This window comes from Musca autumnalis, unplaced genomic scaffold (assembly GCF_047663935.1).
Source record: "Musca autumnalis isolate F117 unplaced genomic scaffold, ASM4766393v1 scaffold_1, whole genome shotgun sequence".
NCBI classification, from domain to species: domain Eukaryota; kingdom Metazoa; phylum Arthropoda; class Insecta; order Diptera; family Muscidae; genus Musca; species Musca autumnalis.
In genome coordinates, this window is record NW_027411644.1 from 195,522,246 (window position 1) to 195,543,545 (window position 21,300).

Here is a 21,300-nt window from a genome sequence, read left to right on the forward strand (position 1 = left end):
CGAAAATGGCTTTCTCTTCTACCACAGGCTACCAGCAAAATTTCTGCAGGTAAAAAATGGCAGAACTGATTTTTCGACTTTTGTTTGACGATTAACGACGAAACTGGATGAAAAACAGAAGAAAAAGTCGAACGCTGACAAAACTAAATTAAAAACTGTGAAATAAAAGACGAAAATCGATTTTTTATGTTTCTTTTTGACATTGCTGCCTGATCTACCATTTTTCCGTTCCTTTACTTTTCTGGTAAAAATGTTCATGAGAGAGCAATTATGAGCAATTTTGACACTTTTCCCTTTTACCACCCTTACCATTAAAAAAGAAAAGGAACAAAGCTCTTTTTAGTTCTGGAACAGAGCTAATGTGTTGACATGTCGACACATGTCCCCATGCTTTCTACAGGGTTAATTTCACAATAAATGACTATTTATGTGATTCCCCAAACAAAGAACAATGCCTGTACATACTGTAGCTGATAAAATACTGTAGCTGACAAATTACTCGTTGAGTTATTTCTAAACGGTACAGTTTAAACATCGGAAAACAACAATAAATAAAAGCACGACAAAATGACTACATGGAGGAATCAAAACGACGCCTTTATGCAAATTCGTAAACGTGATTTAATAGATTTGAAAAATTTAAAAATAATTTTAGAATCGCCAAGACTGCTTGGATTTTATTCATATTTTTATGAGGTCTTTGAACCGTCCAATTATATAAAATATTTTAAGGAGCCCAAACTTTCGCGCTATCCGCTTGATTTAAATATGGGATATTCGAAAGCTCGTTGCTGCGTAACTGGTACATATGATTCTCGGCTCAATGTACCTCTAAGATATGCTATTGGAAATATTGATGGGCTTAAGTCAAACGGAATTAGTGCTATTAATGTATATACCAGTCGTCGTGTACTTTTTTCTTTAATGGAATGGTGCTATGGTAAATATGATTTCCACGTATTGGTAACACGATTCAATGGATCCTTATATATGGCTGGTGAACCTGCTGCTGGTTTGGAAAAGCCACAACAACTTCATCATAAACAATTGGAACAGTATTTATTTGCAGGTATTTACATACTTACCATGATACATACTATATCAAACATAACGATCCATAATTACATTAGACAATTTTCCTTGCGGCAATTGTCAGTTTGTGGGTGAGGGAGGGTGTTGAGAGGCAAAGGGTTACCAAATGCCTCAACTCTCTCACCACAAACTGACATTGCCGCAAGGAAAATTGCCTAATGTAAATATGGACATGTAGCAAATATTGCCCTGAAAACGCAATCCCATTTTTAAAGTCGATGCTGTACAAAAAGTTGTTCTTATCATGGTATAATAAGAAAGGTATGACAGAGCTCACAGCTGATTATAATTTTTTTCTTTTGGTGACCAACTTGTGTCAACGTCATTTTGTTACGGTTTGTTTTGAATATTCCATTTTTGACAAATTCCAAAAAATACATACACACATTACTGAATATTAATTAAAAAAAAAGAATTGTAGTCGTAATAAACACAGAAACAATAACAGTGAGAAGATGCGACGTATCAAAAACTGATTAGGAGCTCAAATGGTAATTTTTTAAATTCCTGGGGACTATAACCGTAGCTCTGAGTGGTCTGCTGGATGTGATATTAAATTTAAATTCAATGGCTCCAAATGTGAAGTACATTGTTGACAAGGACACACAATAAAGCGAAATACAGTAACAATCAGATTGAACATTGCAGATACTATGGAACATGAAGATGTAACGGAAACGTTACGTACATTCAGGGGGAAATTGATTGATATGGGCAAGTCTCCCAAGTAAACAAAGTTATGTCACGATATTAAATTCTATTTAACAATGTAACTTCTTATTGAATATAAAATAAAGAAAAAAGGTGAATCTTTCGCTAAATTCCCAATATATTTTTGTTCGGATTTATTATTACAATGTGATCTTAACCTCCAATAAGAAGAATTTCACTTTCTCCATTTTCTGGCGTACGTTTGAGAATTTAAGTAGTCCTTGCAGCCGTAAAATGGTAAGCACGCCTGCAGGCTACATTTCTGGGGGTCGCTAGACAGCCATTAAGACTCGTCGTAAAAAACATGTGAGAGAAGTCTCCTTGTCACTTCCGGAGTTTCTGTGGTAAATATGTAGGTTGTGGAAATATGAAAGCTGCTTTTCTTGACATTTTTCTTGCTAATGTTCTGTATTCTTACAAGGACTCGAATTTACAGATTGATAATTAACAGAATCCAATCTTTCACTTCATAAAACGAAGACTTCTCCTGACTTTATTGATACTTTTTCTTTTCTTCGTATTAGCCAACAGTTACGATCTTTAGCAGGGACATTTCTAGTAGATCCACATAAAAGTTATTGTCTTGTCCTGTAAATAAATCTTTATGAAATTTTAAAGGCAATTTCGAAGACTGAATATATCGTATTATTCATATTTTAACACATTTCATTAATTTTAAAAATTTAATAAAATATGAAACAAAACAAACATTAACAAAAACAAAACTTGACGTTTGTCACCATAGACAATTTTGAAAGGAAGCGGGCATACGTGTAGGGTTGATTTTCCATAGTTTTTTCGAACCTGTTCTACCTTCCTTATTGTACCATGGTTCTTATTATATTTTCATGCTCTACACATGAGCTCTGTTCCTTTACGTGCCTGAGGTTACCATTTCTTACCATTTTTAACCTGCAAAGTGTTCCTTTACTTTAAAAAGCATACAATTTATATGAGACCAGTTCACCACTTTTACCATTTTTTGCCACTGTTACCATTTTTAAAAGTAAAGGAACAGACCAATGTATAGTTATTTTATAGTACGTTTACATTTACGAAATATAGTGGGTTTCATCTGTGAATTTCTTTGCGTATACTTCAAATCATGGCAAAATAATCATGGTTGATGATGCATCGGAGAATTGCAACATCAAAGTTAGTCGAAGGTCACACTAGCGCTGTTTCAACATGGCGACTTCGAGTTTATAGGCGAGGGGTATGAGGTAGTGAAACCGCTGTACATGGTATTCGGTTGTCGCCTCTTCCCATTATTCGTTTTAAGAAACTCGCTAGTTTGACCAAGGACTTAGCAACTAGCGTGAATTTCATTCAAAAATTTCATGAAATCAATTTTATGATTTTACTCTACTTTGTAACTCTTCTAGAAACGCATAATTTCATGAATTTTTTAATGAAATTTACGCTGGTGTGGTGGGGACAAAACAACTTTTTTCGTTATGTAAAATGTCAAAATTTGTTAACAAGGTGATTGATTTTTCATGGCGAATTCCACTTTATTTTGACATTTTAAAAACGATCAGCTGGGCTGATGCATCTAATAATGGGTACTTTACACGATATGTTTTTACATATGAGTTGTCACTTCGCATATACATTTTGTATGGGAGAAGTGACAACTCATATGTAAAAAACATACCGTGAAAAGTACCCATAACTTGGTAATTGTGCCATGATTTGACGCATGGCACAATTACCAAGGTAGATGCATCGGCGAATTGCTACAACAAAACTACTTTTTATACCCTACACCACAATGTGTAAAGGCTATTATAATGCTTGTTTTACATTACGAAATCCACTCGATTTCAACTGTCAATTCCTTTGCGTATACGTCAAATGAAAACTCGTCCGAAATCGACTGGATTTCATTTGACGTTTAAGCAAAGGAATTGACAGTTGAAATCGAGTGGATTTCGTAAATGTAAACTTACTATAAGTATGTTTTAGTAAAAATTCATGTAACACCGCGAAATGTTCGTCGGAGACCCCTAATGTGGTATACTAATCTTCATATCTCGATGAGATAAAGCGATTTTGAGATGTGTGTCCGTCCGTCAGTCCGTCCGTCCATTATAAATTGTAATCAAACTCCAGGCCGATCGTCACGAAATGTATGGAGGTCGGGTTCAGACCAGAATAGATCCCTATTGTTATTGGTGATGATCGTGAAATATTTAGCGGGTGAAATGGACCAAAAACATAATATTTATCCAATTTTCTAACGGCTCTGTAGGTCGCAATAATAGTCCGATCAGCGCGAAATTTTAAATAAGATGGCGATCAGATAATATTTACAGCCATTTTCTGTATGTCGAAAGAAGATTTCGTGGGAATGAAACACGCCCGAACTTTAGTTTTCGAAATAATTTTACCTTTGCTTTTGCTTCAAAACAAAAAACAAAATTGAAAAACACACAAGAGTTTGGACGTGTTTCTTTCGCACACATTTTTCTTTCGACATACCGAAACAGGCTGTTAGAGGGTTAAATGGATCATACTTTTGTGTGAAAATTGCGAAGATTTTTAATATACAGCTTATATCTTTATTCCTGGAAGAGACATTCCTGGCAAGTAAGTTATACTTGGAGACGATCTTTTGACCTTTCCATTGATGTCAATTAAGTTGATGTACGTGATCAGATAACATAAGGTGTGTTCGTTTACTCAACAATTTGTACAAATTTGTACAAGTCCAGTAACTTCTTGTAAACGACCAAGGTCTTTTGCATTGTACTGCAGAGTAAACGAACAACATCCAGTAACAATTTGTACAAATTTTAAGTAAACGAACACACATATAGTTACAGCCAAATATATACAGTTTTTTGTTTGTAGTGTTATCATAAACACGTTAGAGGTCCCAATTACAGCTCAATAGAAATTTTGCACGAGGTAAGACTTTAGGTGGAAGGAGGTACCTACACTTTTGGATGATGATCTGATATTATTTAGTGGGTGAAATGGACCATTACTTTTGTATGAAAAATATAAACATTTTATATTTGGTCCACATTTTAATTTCTGGAGGGCATATACCGCCAAAGAACGAAAAAAGAACGACTGACCTTTCCACTGATTCAAATTGCAATAATGAGTTTGGTAGATAACGGGACTACTGCCTAATATAAAGTGGGTTTTCTGTAGAGAACCACATTTTCCTCCCATGCTATAATTGTGTCTATCATTATTGCGAATTACGTGGAGCCCAGGCGTATTAATTGTCCAATTGGGTTTTTATACATATTTTATATTTTTATTAAGAAAATGAATTACCCTACCCACTGTAAAAATCTGCCGTCAAAAATACCGGTATTTCACTTTTCATACTACTACTTATGTACCAACAGTTTTTGTCTCTACTGAAAAATAGAAAAGCTTCAGTAAGTCCCAATTCACATTAGGCGAGTTTACTTGCGGCAATTGTCAGTTTGTAGGTGAGAGAGGGTGCTGAGAGGCAAAGGGTTACCATATGCCTCACCTCTCTCTCCCACAAAATGACAATTGCCGCAAGTAAACTCGCCCAATGTAAATTGGGACTTACTACCTTTTTGTTGAAGAGGTGTGATATATTGCAGCATAGGGTCGCTTCGCCACGTTTTTTTTCATAATGTACTCGGTGTCGCTACCGTAAAAGTTTTTTTGAAATATTAATTTTGGTGAAGGTGAAGGCTCTCACTGACCTCCTCCTGGCGTATAATTTTGAGATTTATACATACAACAATTTACCGCCAAGTCCGAACGGCGTGCCCTAAGACACCATTTTTAGAGAAGTTTTTCATGGCAGAAATACTCAGCAAATGTCGTCAACATTAGTAAGGGGTATTTCGCCACCTTTGATCGATTCCCCGGCCAGGTAACTTCAAACGGTGGGAAAATACCCCTCAGTAATGTTGGCGACGTTTTCTGAGTATTTCAGTCATGTAAAACTTCACTACAAGTGGTGGCTTAGGGCACGCCGTTCGGACTCGGCGATAAACTTTAGGTCCCCATATCAGAAAATATGAATCAGGGTGTACTCATTGATATGATACTCTTACTAGGCGTTTACACCAGACAGTTTATCTTCAAATACAACTCTGATTTACTAACACTTGCATACATTTGTCGTTTGTCTCTCAGCTGTCCATCAGTTTTTCACAGACAGCCGGGTTGACAAATTTGTGACATTTTTGTGAAAAAGAAGTGAGATGATAATTCAAATGTGCTGAAAACAAAAGAATATGTACAAAACAAAATATGTAAACGGAAAACAAAAAGAAATCGGTGATTTTCATTCATAATCATGGTACAATTAGAAAGGTAGATGCCTCAGCCCAGCTGATCGAATCTAAAACGTCAAAAAACTATGAATTCGCCATGAAAAATCAAAACAAAAAAACATATGATTCGGTAAGTAAGAGATAGCATGTCTACACTTTATAGACAAACACAAGCGATAAAAAGAGACATTACAAAAAAAGTTGCTTTGTTGTAGCAATTCGCCGATGCATCTACCTTTCTTATTGTACCATGTACATAATTTTACAACTGTTTTCGCAGTTGTCTGGACGCCTACGTCACACAGGCAAGTTGTAGGATTTTGACAATCAATACATGAAGTCAACTGTCTTGTCATTTGTAAACGCAGGGTTATGGGATGTTTGTGGAACAATTATTATATTATTATTTAAGCTTGATGTGATAAGGTGGCAGAATCCACAAACTTATTTCTTACAATAAGTTTATTTGTTTCATAAATGAATTTTGATTTGCTGAAAGCTAATTTCTAGGGGTAGTGGTGTAGGGTATCATATGGTCGGCCCCGTCCGACTATAGTCTTTGCTTATTTGTTTTGTAACGTAAAATGTCAAAATTTGTAAAGAAGGCGAAAAACAAAACAATTCGCCTTGGCATATGAACTTTGCAGCAAATTTATTCGGGCAATCAAAACGCAGACAAATTGTGTTTGTTGCGCTTTTTCGTGGCAAATTCCTAGTTTTTTTGATGTTTTAAATTCGATCAGATGGGCTTACGCATCTACCTTAGTAATTGTGCCATTCGTCAAATGAACTCATCTTAATTAAGCCCTAAACACATCCAATGCTTGGTTTATAATAATAATTGTTACACAAACATCCTAGACGGGACAAGGGAGACTTCTCTCATATCAATGAGTGCACCCCGATTCATATTAGCTCAATGATATGGGACCTACTGTTTATCGCCGAGTCCGAACGGCGTGTCTTTCGACACCACTTTATAGAGAAGTTTTACATAGCTGAAATACTCAGAAAATGTCGCCAACATTACTGAGGGGTATTTTGCCACCGTTGAAAAGTTTGATGTTGCCTAGCCGGGGAATCGAACCCTCGACCTTCTGCGTGCCAGGCGGGTGTGCATACCATTGCACCACGGTGGCACCCAATGCTTGGTTTACATTTACGAAATCCACTCGATTTCAACTGTCAATTCCTTCGCGTATACGTCAAATGAAAACTCATCTGAAATCCATTGGATTTCATTTGACGTTTAAGCAATGGAATTGACAGTTGAAATCAAGTGGACTTCGTAAAGTTCCAATTTACATTAGGCGAGTTTACTTGCGGCAATTGTCAATTTGTAGGTGAGAGAGGGGGCTGAGAGGCAAAGGGTTACCATATGCCTAATGTAAATTGGGACAAATGTAAACTTATTACAAAGTTTGAGTAACGATTTGTGTTATTTCTGGTAGATGAATAAAAGACAAAGTGTTGCCAAGTTTAAATTTTTCTTTATTCTTCTTCTAGAAATGACACAAAACTTAACTCAAATGTTGGATGTAGAGTTGGGCAATTGAACGACCTAGTTCACGGTCCTAGTTAAAAAACGTATGAGTAACATAATACAAACTAATGTGAGATATTAAGTATACGCAGTTTGTTCATTCATACGACCGGTGACCATTGAACTAGATAGTGAACTATATAGTTCAATGTAGTTCAATTGGCACAACTCTAGTTGGATGTGTTTCCAGCTTTAGGCCAGCTGTTTTCACCCAATTTGTCAAATTCTTCGTTATCGTGAATTATACGTATTAAAATGTAAGCAAAAATTTTGACGGCTTGAATAACTTCGACTCAAAATAGTCTTGTTGTTGTAGTTTCTGGTTATCCTTATTAATTTCATCATGGCTCAGCCCATGATGAAATTATAAGGTGGTGTAAAACGATCAGCTTATTGGTTTCAATTTGTCAATTTTGTTGTTATTGTGAATCATTTGTATGAAAACACAAACAAACATTTTGAAATATTGAAGAATTTTCTGCCAAAGTAGAGTTATTGTTGTGCTACTTACGTGACCTGGCAAATAGATCTTGGTTCAGCCCAAGGCATATTGAATAGGTATAAAAAATAATTTTGTTATAAAGGGATTTTTTGAGGTTGAGAGCTAAAGGCCTGCGTACATAAGCTGCTCTGCCTGATTGCCTTGCTTTCCTGCTTCATTTTTGACATAATAAAAATAAAAGAATAAAGAAGGCCGAGGAAATTTCAAACTGGGTTGCCCTTTTCTTTTTTATTCTTTTATCAGAAGTAAGCAGGCAAGGCAGCTTATGTACGCAGGCCTTAACAAACATAATACTTGGCGCACTCCTTAAGGGGTGATTACACTACCCAGCAAAATGTTCGATGCCAAAGATGACATTCAATCATGGGTGCAAGTGATCTAGCATGTCATCTTTTTAGCATCTTCATCGATGAATTTTATATGAGCGTGGACCCCAAAAGATGACGTTCTTTTCTGGATCCTAAGCATGTCATTTTAACCAATGCGTTGACATGTCATTTCCACCAATGCTTTGGCATGTCATTTCCACCAATGATTTGACATGTCATTTTCACCAATGCTTTGACACGTCATTTTCACCCATGCTTTGACATGTCATTTTAACCAATGCTTTGGCATGTCATTTTCACCAACCCCTTGGCATGAAATTTTCATGTCTTGTTTGGAAAATGGAAATGCTGTATTGAAATATGGTTTTCATGAAAAACAAAACTCTTTATTAATTCAAACGAATTCATGAAATAGCTACAATTAATTTATAAGTTTAGTTTTTCAAAAGTTTACATCCAAAATTGCAATGTAATCGCCACCGCTACAACGCAAAAGATTACTTCCTCCGTTCTCCGCAACTGATATTCTTTCATCTTACAAAAGGTTTTTTCAATTATCTTCCCATCACCAGTTCAGATTTCAACATGGACTCCAAATGCACTCCTTTAAGTATTTTTATTTCGTAAATTACTTTTATTTTATAGTTTTGTTATTTTATAACAACATGGTAATTTATACTCTTTTGTTTAGTGACGGAAATATGTAGGGATCTACAACCCGGCTTGCTTTAGGGATCTCTAAGAATTAAATGTAACGAACGGGGAGGAGAGACTTTTTATGGAAAATACCATTTATGCTTAATTAATTTATTTTTAATTGTTTCTTTCCAAAAGTAGTTTCTTCTTTATTTTCAGATTCTTGTTCCTTTTCGTTTCGGACTTTTTTTCAAATTCCAAGAAGCGAGATTTGATTGATTTCATTCAATGTCAGATTTAGAACAGACAAGGGAATAGCAATGTGTGCAGTCCGATTCTATTTTTAGCTCGATGGTTGGGACTTCATATAATACCAATTGTTTAGAAGTTTTAGTTGTTTGATATGCAGGAAATGTGAGACAACATCACGACGACAGTTCTAACAACTTTGGTCTGTTCCAGAAACTGCAAGAATCTACTTATTTTTACTACGATAACAATTTTTCCTTTATGTTATCGGAAAAAATAGTAAAAATTAGTAGATTTTTGCAGTACTGGAACATACCAAAATGAAAATAAACAGGTGTGTAAATAAAAACACAAACATCATCTCTATTGGATCGATGGAATGGGAACAAATGCTGATGAAAAGATCGGATCTTTCACGACTTCCTTTGCATTGGTTCAAATCCTAATGAAAAGATCGGATCTTTCACGACTTCCTTTGAACCAATGCAAAAGATGACATGAAATCACGTCATCGCAAAGAACTCCTTCCGTCAAATTTTGCTGGGTATCTATCAATGTCATATGAGTTGTCACTTCTTTTATCCATTCGACATCCTTTACGTTTGTCAAAGTCCATACCACTTTTAGTTTTTGCGTTTACACTAGCATACAATTTCGTATGACCACAAAATATAAATCATGCAACAAACACAATTTATAGCTCCGTTCCCGTACTTTTTAATAGTAAAACTCGTAAAAGAGAAAACTGCAAAAAATTTGTTCTCACACACATGTTTTTTGAAATAGTTCGGGAACGGAAAAATGGAAAATACGTCAAAAAAAAAACTGGAACAAATGTCAAAGTCGGCGTATCAGCCAATCAGACGGCGGCAACCATGTTACTATTTTTTTACTCGCCCAAATTTGTCGTGTAAAAAGTTTTTAATGAGAGCGTCATTCAGCGCCATTTTTGTTTAAAGAGAAGTGAACATTTTACAACTTTTTTGTGTACGGGAACGCTTTTTCGAGTAAAATGTGTAAAAGTCGTAAAAATTGTAAAAACTTTTTAGTTCTGGAACACAGCTTATATTGTTAAAAACATTAATCGTACTCACATTTTCGTTTTCTTTACCTATTTCCTTCATTTTTTGGTAAAATTGTTTACTTCTAACAATTAATTTCTCAACTGCATACGAAAATACATGGCCCAATAGAGCACTCCCTAAATGAAAAATTTACATATGATTTGCCACATAATTTTGATAGATAAAAATGTTCATAGTGGTCACACTATAGCTCTGTTCCTTTACGTTCAAGAATCTTTAAGTTTTACCACTTTTTACTCGAAAAGCGTTCCTTTACTTCAGACGCAATACAATTCTTATGGGAGCAGTTTTCAACATTTACTACTTTTGCCGGTTTTACCATTTTCAGAAGTAAAGGAACAGACCATATGTGTACAACATTCACAGGTAGCAAATTTGACATCTCATATGACATTCGTAGATAGTGTAAACCCAGATCGTAGGTGTCATGCTTAAGTGTTCCATACGCCATTTTTGACATTTTGAGATAAAGGTGCCTTACAAGGTTTTGAACCATGCTCTTTCAGTTTTTTTTTTTTGGTCGGGTTTTCTCAATCTCTTATAGTTACTGAGATATTCAGATGCCAGTATGTTCTATATCCGCTTTGTGACCCAAAAAATCTTGTCGTTTTGTTCCATATCCATAAAGCCTGTCGTATGGAACAAAACAACTTTGAACTTTTTAGTTCCATATCCATGTCGTTTGGCGTATGTAACAAAAAGAGACAAAAACGAATTGTTCCGCGCCAAAAATGAAGGCGTTTGGAACAAAAAATTGCCCATTTTTGCCAAGTTACGAATAATGTGGCGTATGGAACAAATTGATTTAAGGGACTTGGTTTAAAACCTGAAGAATAATAGTTTATAAATCCAAATATTTTTGAATATTGTTATATAAAAACAAAAATTTATCAAACGTTTAAACAAAAAATCCCTAGTTTAAAGACAAAATTTTGATGTAAGTCCACAAAAATATACGAAAAAACTTATATTCGACTTGAAGCTAGTGTGGACACCGTCTACGAAAATGGTATTATAAGAAAAACGCGTTTAAATGTTTTATGTTACCTTAGAAATGTGAAATATCAATCCGTTTTGTCCGATCGAAATTTTTACCACAAAAAAAATAGTGATAAGTGGAGGCAATCCCTTAAATAAATATTAAGGAAACCTATAATAATGGTCCTTATTGTATTTATATGAGAAAAATAAATGTTTCATTTAAAGTCCTGATTTTTAAACTCCACAGTAGCACTTCATATAAGGGAGGTGGAACACGATTACTAAAAAATGTTTTGGTTGAAATGTGACAAAACGTGTTCCATGTGACACAAACTGCCAAAAACATGAAAAAAAGATTCCATGGGCTGAATTGTTCCACCATTTTTATCCTGTATGGCCTTAAACATTAACTTGAGTATTTCTCGAATCAGGCAAATGGCGTATGGAACACTTAAGCTTAAAACAGATACAACGTTTGATTAAAGTTTTGCGTTGGGGTCGAGAAAAAAACAACAACAACAGGGCGACGACGATGCCAAAGTCCAGCGTTTATCTGTTTGTCGGCATATATTTCAAATGAATTTGAATTTTTCGGCATCATGCCCAACAGTGTAAAAACGGCCAAAACGACACAAAACTTTAATCAAACGTTGTATCTGTTTACAGCTTTAAGCATGACACCGACGAGATGTTTTAAGCTATAACGAAATAATACCCCGGTTACACTTAACCGACAAAAAACTCTAGTGTAATGCTAGTGCCAAGTTTACACTAGCGCTCCAAAATCCAGTAGATTTCACGAAATCCTGAAATACACCCCGGTGTTTACACTTATTTTTTGTTGATTTCAAACATATCACAATGATCAAGGTAGATGCATATGCGCAGCTGATCGAACATGAATTTTCACAAGTTGTTGTAAATTGAATTAATCATCAAAAAAATAAAAATATAGATCTTTAGAACTTTATTTGGAAACTTATCGTAAAATTATCTATATATCGTATTAAAAGTACTAACAAATGAAAAAAATAAAAAATATGATTTTATCGTTGAGACATCTTAATAATAAATTTTGATAGATAAAAGTTGTGCTCAGAACCTGCACAATATTAGTACTTGCAGTAGTTTTCCCGTTTAGTGCTAAAAATGCGTTCCCGTACTCCAAAATCTAGCAAGACTTGCATTTCTCTTTAAACAAAAATAGCGCCAAATAACACCCTCTTCTCCTGTTTTCTGCCATACAATTTTGGCCCAGTTTCTACTAAGATTGGCAATTTCCGCCATTTTTCCGTTCCCGTATTTTTTTAAGAAATTTGTATGGGGAAGCAATTTTTGACAATTCGCTATTTTTTCTAACATTACCATTAAAAAGTATGGGAACACAATGAAAAATAGAATTGTAACAAAGTAATTTAATTTTTTTCACATTTGCTGTGTTCCAGAACTAAAAAGTTTTTACAATTTTTACGACTTTTACACATTTTACTCGAAAAAGCGTTCCCGTACACAAAAAAGTTGTAAAATGTTCACTTCTCTTTAAACAAAAATGGCGCTGAATGACGCTCTCTTTAAAAACTTTTTACACGACAAATTTGGGCGAGTAAAAAAATAGTAACATGGTTGCCGGCGTCTGATTGGCTGATATGCCGACTTTGACATTTGTTCCAGTTTTTTTTTTTTGACGTATTTTCCGTTCCCGAACTATTTCAAAAAACTTGTGTGTGAAAACAAATTTTTTGCAGTTCTCTCTTTTACGAGTTTTACCATTAAAAAGTACGGGAACGAAGCTATTGTTTACAAATGTTGATACTAAAATTTGTTGTTGCAGCAATTGACCATCTACCTTGTTTATTGTGGTACGTGAAAAGTGTTGCAACTTTTGGTACTTTTTTAGGCAAAAACAGGGTTGTATATCATGTGTACTGTGATTTCGATGTTGATTTCGCTGAAATCACGAAATGATATGATTTCATTTTTGTATGCGACATCATGATAAATTTACCTTGATTCCGCGCGAAATCACAAACGCTTTCGAAATCACGAAACGACGCCGAATGTAAACTAAGCATAGGTTGACATTTACAAAATCCACTTAATTTCGACTGTCATTAAAACTTTGCGTATACGTCAAATGAAATCTCATCTGAAATCCATTGGATTTCATTTGACGTTTAAGCAATGAAATTGGCAGTTGAAATTGAGTGGATTTCGTAAATGTAAACCAAGCATAACCGTAGTATAAAGCCCTCGGCACATACGGTCCGTTTAGTGACACGTTGGTACATGCGTTGTCCCAAAACAGTTAAATTATGTTTAACTTTAATGCGCCAGCCATGTTGTTGTTTTTCAAAAAACTTGGCATCACTTACACATTTTTCATGTGGTTGTTGTAGCGCGACGCACAACGCACCGTATGTGCCGAGCGCTTTAGTGACACGTTGGGACACCCGTTGTCCCAAAAAAGTTAAATTATGTTTAACTTTAATGCGTCAGCCACATTGTTGTTCTTCAAAAAACTTGGCATCACTTACACTTTTTTCATGTGGTTGTTGTACCGCACGTTCAATGCATCGTATGTGCCGAGCGCTTAAAGGGATTTGACACTTTATATTGAAATGTTTGTGGTAGCAATTAACCGATACATCTACCTGTTTTATTGTGCCATGAAGATAATTGGGCCTTTTCCTATGAATATGGCATCCTATGAATATGGCATTGTGATTCCCCGAATTTTCACTTCTGTGTTTCTCGATACCGCGATTTGAAGTAATTTTGAAACAAAACAATAAAAATTACAAACATGGCAAATTCAAATTGGAGAGAAAGATTTTTAATGGATATTTCACGGCGAGATATATTATATTTCCAATTCGATTCAAAATACATTTTGGAACCACCACAATTATTAGGATTATATGAATATAATTATGAGCATTTTGAAGCGGCTAAGTATTTGAAATATTTTAAGGAACCACAATCTATGCATTATCCATTCGACTTAAATAAGGGATATTCTGCAACTCGCTACACTTTACCTTGTAAATTAGCATCTAGACTTCATTTGCCCCTAAAATATGACATGACGATTAATAAGGATCAGACGACAAAATCTAGTACAACTCCTATATATACCAGTCGTCGTGTAGTAACTAAATTAATGGAATTCTGCTATTCTAAAGATGATTTTTACATTTGGATAACAAGATTCAATGGCAGCTTTTACATATCCGGCGAATTGAGTTGCCTATTGGATGAAAACCCGAAAAACATGCATCATCAGCGTTTGGAAAAATATTTGTTTGCTGGTATTTAGTGTGCTTCATTCATTTTCTCCCATTATTTAAGGCCTCGACACATAAGTGTTATAAGCCCCGCTTTCTGGCTGAAGTCATTTCTGGGGAAGGAATAAAGAAATGTCAGAACCACATTTGAATTAGGTTGAACTTGGTCTTTAGTCTTTTACCAGAAATGACTTCAGCCAGAAAGCCAGCCGCTATGTGTCGAGGCCTTTAAGGCCTGCGTACATAAGCTGCCTTGCCTGCTTACCTTGCATACTTCTGATAAAAGAATAAAAAAGAAAAGGGCAACCCAGTTCGAATTTTCCTCGGCCTTCTTTATTCTTTTATTTTTATTATGTCAAAAATGAAGCAGGAAAGCAAGGCAATCAGGCAGAGCAGCTTATGTACGCAGGCCTTTAGATTTACTTAATTATAAATATGTACCTACCTTCAGCCTTCAGAAATGTCCCTCATTGAACTTTTGTTTTAGACTATTTCCAGTCGATGTAAAAGGTATGCCCTGAAATAATGGTCCAAAAACGACTGAAGACCAAAATGGGAACAAGTCAAGATTAGGGCTCTGTAAAAATATGAGAAAAGCCATTGGTATTTGTGGAATTTTGAAGGCCAAAATTTACACTGAAAACTTCAAAATTTTCTTTCGTCACGAAAATGCTATTTCTTTTCAAAATTAGGCCACTTTTTTGTACATTCATAGGCTGAGGGTATTAAGCTGTCGGCGAACCCGAACGATCCATGTTTACTTTTACTTACTTTACTTAAACCTAATCTAACAACATGTTTATGTACATATGTCGATAAGAAAATGAATACATAAAGGAGTTAATCGGATGGACAATTGGCTTGTCCATCCGATGAACTCCTTCTGTACGTGTAAGCTTGATAAGTGTGTAGCAAAGCATTCAATCAGCCTTCAATCTGCATCTGAAATCTTCAAATTTTCCTCCAAAAACGAATGAAGTTATTTTTTTATTTCGTTCCAAACAAAATGTTTTCTTTTTTCAAAATTTCTTTTTGACAATTTTGAAAATAAACCATATTCGTCGGATTTATTGGGTTTCATTTTGAAAATCAAAACTATTATTAAAACTATTTTCCTAAATCCATAAAATTCACACACACATTCTCATATTTTGGGTGTGTTTCGTGTGCACACATTTTCGTTTCGAAATACATAAACAGGCTGTAAATTTTAATTATTGTTTTTTTGAAAAATGTTTTGTAGACTCTCCCGACAATGAACCAAATACAGAGGAGCCGATTGATATGAATATCGCTTTGAGTGCATTACATCGTGCAAATGTAGGAAAATTTTCGCTGATTTATGCTGGTGAAGTTCAGGGCATTATATCTGACAAGAAATTGGAAAATTTGTAAGTTATTTTAGCATAACAGTACTTAGAGATTTACGGACATATTTACATGTACTTGTTATTTTTTTCATTCCAGAACTGATATGGATCTGTTGAATCAATGTCGTTTTGTTTTTACCAAGCAAATGTGGGATACTGCAAAGAAAGAACACTATTTTCTACGATATTGGATACAATCACGTTTATCAAATATTGAGGACTTATATGTGGCATATAAGAATACACATGGTATTGTAGAGAAACCCATTGAACATCATAATGTATCGGATATTCCTAAGGTAAGATCAAATTATGTTTCCTATACGGTTAATGGAAAATTTGGATAGATTTTATTTGAGACTACACAAAGAGAGAGTAGTTGGAATTGATTTGTGGACAAAATGCATAGCGAAAATTTAAATATACTCTCCTTTTCTGCCAACTTGAAACTTATCAGTTCGAATACCATAATTATGTAAAAGTTTATGACGCACAATGATTCAGAAATCGATATTCCAGGCCAAAACTTATTTTTTGTGGTCACCGTTTATTCATATTGAAACTAAGGAAACCAACAAATTAAGTCAAAGTATCGGAAGTTGCGGGCGTGGCGTACTCCTAAAGACGGCAATTTTTCCCTTTATTTCTGGAAAAAGAAAAAGCTATTTGTCGGAAACTATAACAGATATTGTGTTCATTGTTTTTTTGTTAGGTGGGTAGGATTTTTGTTGTTTTAATAAATTACCGTAGCGATCTATTTTATTTTTCCTCAGGTACTAAATTTTACTTAAATTCAAATTTTAGTGGAGTAGAACTTTTAGGAAACAACATGGAACAACGTTTGGTATTCGCAGAAAGATGCACTAGAGTGCCCTCTTTTAGACCAGTGATGGCCAAAATCACACATTTGCAGATTATAACTTGCGATAGTGTGAGTGGAAACGTAAACAATGCATTAAACGAACGAATATGTTTACAGTGCACGTGTGTCGTATGCCCGCGGGCATAGGAAAGTTGTTGTTGGTGGTCATCACTGTTTTAGACCTTTTTAAGTTTATTGAAATTACATGGGGAAAAAATGTGTTTTTTCATTACAGTTTATTTTTATGTTTTATGAAAAGTTTTATAAAAACCCAAGGAGTTTTTTTTATTTTTTTTTAACAAATTTTAAATTTAAATAAAAATGTTAAAAAATGTACTTTTTTGGTCTGTTCCCGTACTTTATAAAGTGGTAAAAGTCGTAAAAGTTGTAAAAGTCGTAAACGATTTTCATATAAATTTTGTGCACGGGAACGCAAAATGTGTAAAAGTGGTAAAAAATGTAAAAACTTTTTAGTTCTGGTTTGAGCATTTTTAATGTATAGGAAGATACAAAACACAAAAACACTTATATTTTGATGAAAATTAGTATTAAAAATCGAAAGTTTAACTCTGACCTTTAATTTCTTTGCAAGTACCAGTCCGAATTTAACCATGATTCACCGCAAAGCTGATTTTATTATCTGTCGAATATAAACGGAATTATGAAATTATCTCTATCCATTCAAATGTTGCAGAATTTTGACCAGGAAAAAACGATTCTGAACCACAGTGCGACGTTTTATACAGGTATATGACATTTTCGTCGTCACGACTTTCTGACTGTCGAAACCCTTAAAAAAAAATTGCATAAACAGCATCCCCGACCCGGCCCACTATGCCGCGAGTTCATATTAACTGTGGCCAAAAATAGAAGAAGCTATAGTAGATGCATCAATTTTGGTACTCGTACCTATTATTGACATACAATCTTTAGAACCAAAAACAGGGATGGTCGGTCACGTTTTGATATAGCCCCCATAGAACCAACCGTACCTCCCGATTTTCAATATTTTGAAAGCTTTAGACACAACGGCCAACCGAAACAACTGAAATTTGGTGGTTAGTCGGTATGAAACATTCGAACAGAGAATTGTGGGTGTAGGTTCACGTTTTGATATAGCTCCCATAGAACGGTACCTCCCGATTTACGATATTTTGAAATTTGGTTAATTTTCTGAAATTTGGTATTTAGTTTTCGTTGGGGGTACAAAACTTACACTTTGACATTTGTCGGTATAGGTCCACGCCTTCATAAAGCCCCCATAGGACGTTACCTCCCGATTTTAGGTATTTTGGAGGTTTTGACCTCATTGTCTCACCGAAATGGCTGAAAATTGGTATTTAGTCTTCCTTGGGGGTTTATAACTTTCCACCTGAAATCTGTCGGTATAGGTTCTCACTTCATATAGCCCGCATAGAAACCTACCTCCCCATTTTCGGTATTTTGAAGGTTGTGGTCTCATTATCCACCCGAAATGACTAAAATTTGGTGTTCAGTCTTCATATTTTTTGTGAGCTTATTGAATACATAAAACTCTTGTCTTAAAATATAAGAATTTTCCTCTAAAAGCGGTTTTTGACACGTTTTTGTAAAAAAATAGAATTTTGATTTTCGCTTTCAAACATTTTTTTTAATTGATATTTTTAATAGTCTCTCGTTTTAAAGAAATAATATTTCGTACTCAAAAAGCCCACCAAAATATATGATGATCGGTCCATTCGTTTTCGAGCTATAGCCAACTCCGCCAAACGCTTTGTTAAAAAGGGGGTAACCCCAAACAAAATTATATACATTTTTATTACATCCCAAGCAACTTTAGAACGATAAATTACTTTAAATATTAACATTTTGTAGCATTATACAAGTTATTAATTTTAGTAAAATAAGCACAACAATAAACATTTCCAACAATAATCTGATTTGAACTTTCACATGGACAAACTACTTGACAAATCAATACCTTAATTAAAATTCCTTCAAATTGAGATGTTTACTGTAAATCCTCATCTATAAATTTGTATTCCGAAGTACTTGCTTTTAACCATTTTTGGGCCACGGTCACGGTGACACTGTGCGGCCTTTATTTGGACTAAAGAACACGTTTAAAATATTGGCTGTGGATAACTATTAAAAGGTCATATTTTCATCTGCATATAGAATAACTTTAAGAGGTATACATCTTCGTTTAATAAGTCTTCTGTCTATAGAATATCTATAGAAGAAGGAAAGATCTTTTGCCCATAAATCAATCATAAACATTTTATCGATTCCTATACTATATATGCAAATATTACTGTATGTATGTGTGATTTCTTTTTATTTTCAGTTATTCTCTTGGAAACCCGAAGTTTGTTACGGATTCTTACATAAATTCTTGGAAAATGTTGAGAATCTTATGCGTGATGTTAATTCCCTGGATACTGTGTATGAGTTTAAGTTCAATGCCAAGAATAAAACTACGACTTATGAAGTTTATAAAGGCAGGGAAGATAAGATGTTTATTCCAAAATATTATGCTGATTTTGTTAGCAAGTAAATATATATGATATTTGCTTATGTATATTATATCCATATATATACATACATGCATACATATATGTATATCGCCTTAACAATAATGTTATTTTATATTACTTTAAAAAAAAAAGAAAAACAAAAGATTTTTATCTGATATCAACATGGGCAATACAACGAATATACTTTTTTCCTGGAATTGAATTGCGAAGTGCATTGCAATCGACGCAAATAATAGACAGATAAACCCATAATTAAAAAAAATAAATCATTACTCATAAGAAATCGGTCACTTGTTTACTCATTTGCAGTCTTCAATCGAACCATAAACGCAACTGTTGTTTGTCTACTTATAAAGTATTTTATTTTTCTTTAATGCTTATCGAAGTCTGTTTATTTTTTTCTTTCTTTGCCTTAGATTCTAGTATTACAAATACCATTGGTTTAACTTCAGTATAAATAGTATATACATTCGATAATATGTATGTATTTTTTATAAACCACGAAAAAACATATGATTTTTTTTATTTCAAAGACACTCTGATTAAACCAAAGACAAAAATATTTTATATGTTATGTTTTTTTTTTGAAGTGTATTTAATTAAATAATTTGTTTCAACTAATAAAATGTTTATGAAATCGAACTATGATAATTTGTTTAACTTTAGTTAAAGGGCAGGATTCTCGACAGCGGTATAAGCAAGTATACCTTTTGGCTCTTTATGAAATATATAGGGCTCAAGGCATTTTTATATAAGGTATATGCATGAATTACAACAACTAACAAATTTACAAAAACAACATTGTTGTTATTGAAAATTAATTGTCAAAGAAAAAATTTAATAATAGGGTCGTTCCAAAATTTTTTTTAGGAAAAACATAAATACATTTTGAAAATCCTCTAAAATAGAAGAAAATTTAAATCAAAATGTAAATGTAAAGCATTCAGAACTCTTGTAGGTAATTTTTATTACACGTTTAGGATGAAAAGCAATATTTTATGGTAGAAACTTTCGAAGTTTCAAATTGCATGAGTAGACCCTATTACATTTTGAAAACTAAATTTACAAAAAAATTAAGAATACAGCTGATTGTCACTTCTACCTTATATAAATATGCCTTGATAGGGCTTAAACGTTAGAGATCAACTACCAACAATCATCAAAAAGATTGCTTATAGAATAACCCTAATACAAACGAGAAACGGGTCACAACAAAGGTATACAATGTTCTGTACGTCTCAAACCAGGAACATCGGAAAACAAAGTCTTTTTATGAGTTTTTAGTTCACGACAATGCACAGTGTCCGATTATCCAAAAAACCTGGCCAAAAATCGAAAAAAATATCAATTTACACTAAAAAGGGTCAGATATTGTTTATAGGATCCCAGTGCGTGTAGTTATGAAAAAATATATGCATTTCTTGTTTAATAAGTGGGTATAAAAGCAGGTCGAAGTGACCCTATTTGGAATTTTATTTTTTTTAATATTTAAGTTGTTTATAAATCTATGATAATATGCAAAATAAACAACGGTTATTAAATATTTTCTTTTTGTAATTGTAATGAAAGGTATGTGAAACGTATTTGAGATGTTCAGTGTCGCCAATGAATTGTGCGTTCTTTAATAATTGATGTCTGTACTTATTAATTTTTTTCAAGATCAATTTTCACAATAAATTATGAAAATAGTTGTGAGTAAGATCGAGTTGGGCCGCGTAATTTATCATTTCATAAAAAAGAAAGGGTTTTTTACCAATTTCCATCGAAACATCCTGCACATATTTGCACTTTTCGTTTTTATGTGATATTTTGTCTTGCAGGTATGTACAGATTTTCTTTCATTCAGAATGTCAGAATATA

General features: G+C 34.0%; 1 protein-coding gene across 2 annotated transcripts; it reads left to right on the forward strand.

The window, feature by feature from the left end:
- Positions 1-489: 489 nt before the first annotated feature.
- LOC141388906 (decapping and exoribonuclease protein Rai1-like) lies at positions 490-20,082 on the forward strand. 2 transcript variants are annotated; one of them, XM_073959583.1, is made up of 4 exons: positions 490-1,069; positions 15,936-16,083; positions 16,160-16,361; positions 19,251-20,082. In XM_073959583.1, the coding sequence occupies exons 1-4, from the start codon at positions 568-570 to the stop codon at positions 19,458-19,460; spliced, it is 1,062 nt and encodes a 353-aa protein (XP_073815684.1). In that variant the 5' UTR covers positions 490-567; the 3' UTR covers positions 19,461-20,082. The 2 variants fall into 2 exon arrangements, with proteins under 2 accessions (XP_073815684.1, XP_073815683.1); XM_073959582.1 differs by lacking the exon at positions 490-1,069 and adding an exon at positions 14,202-14,716 and having other exon boundaries at positions 19,251-19,582.
- Positions 20,083-21,300: the final 1,218 nt, after the last annotated feature.

Coding starts and splice junctions, on each gene's coding strand:
- LOC141388906 (XM_073959582.1), top strand. CDS start 14,212: ATGGCAAATTCAAATTGGAGAGAAAGATTTTTAATGGATATTTCACGG. Junction 14,717..15,935: donor GGAAAAATATTTGTTTGCTG/GTATTTAGTGTG, acceptor AATGTTTTGTAG/ACTCTCCCGACAATGAACCA. Junction 16,362..19,250: donor ATGTATCGGATATTCCTAAG/GTAAGATCAAAT, acceptor TTTTATTTTCAG/TTATTCTCTTGGAAACCCGA.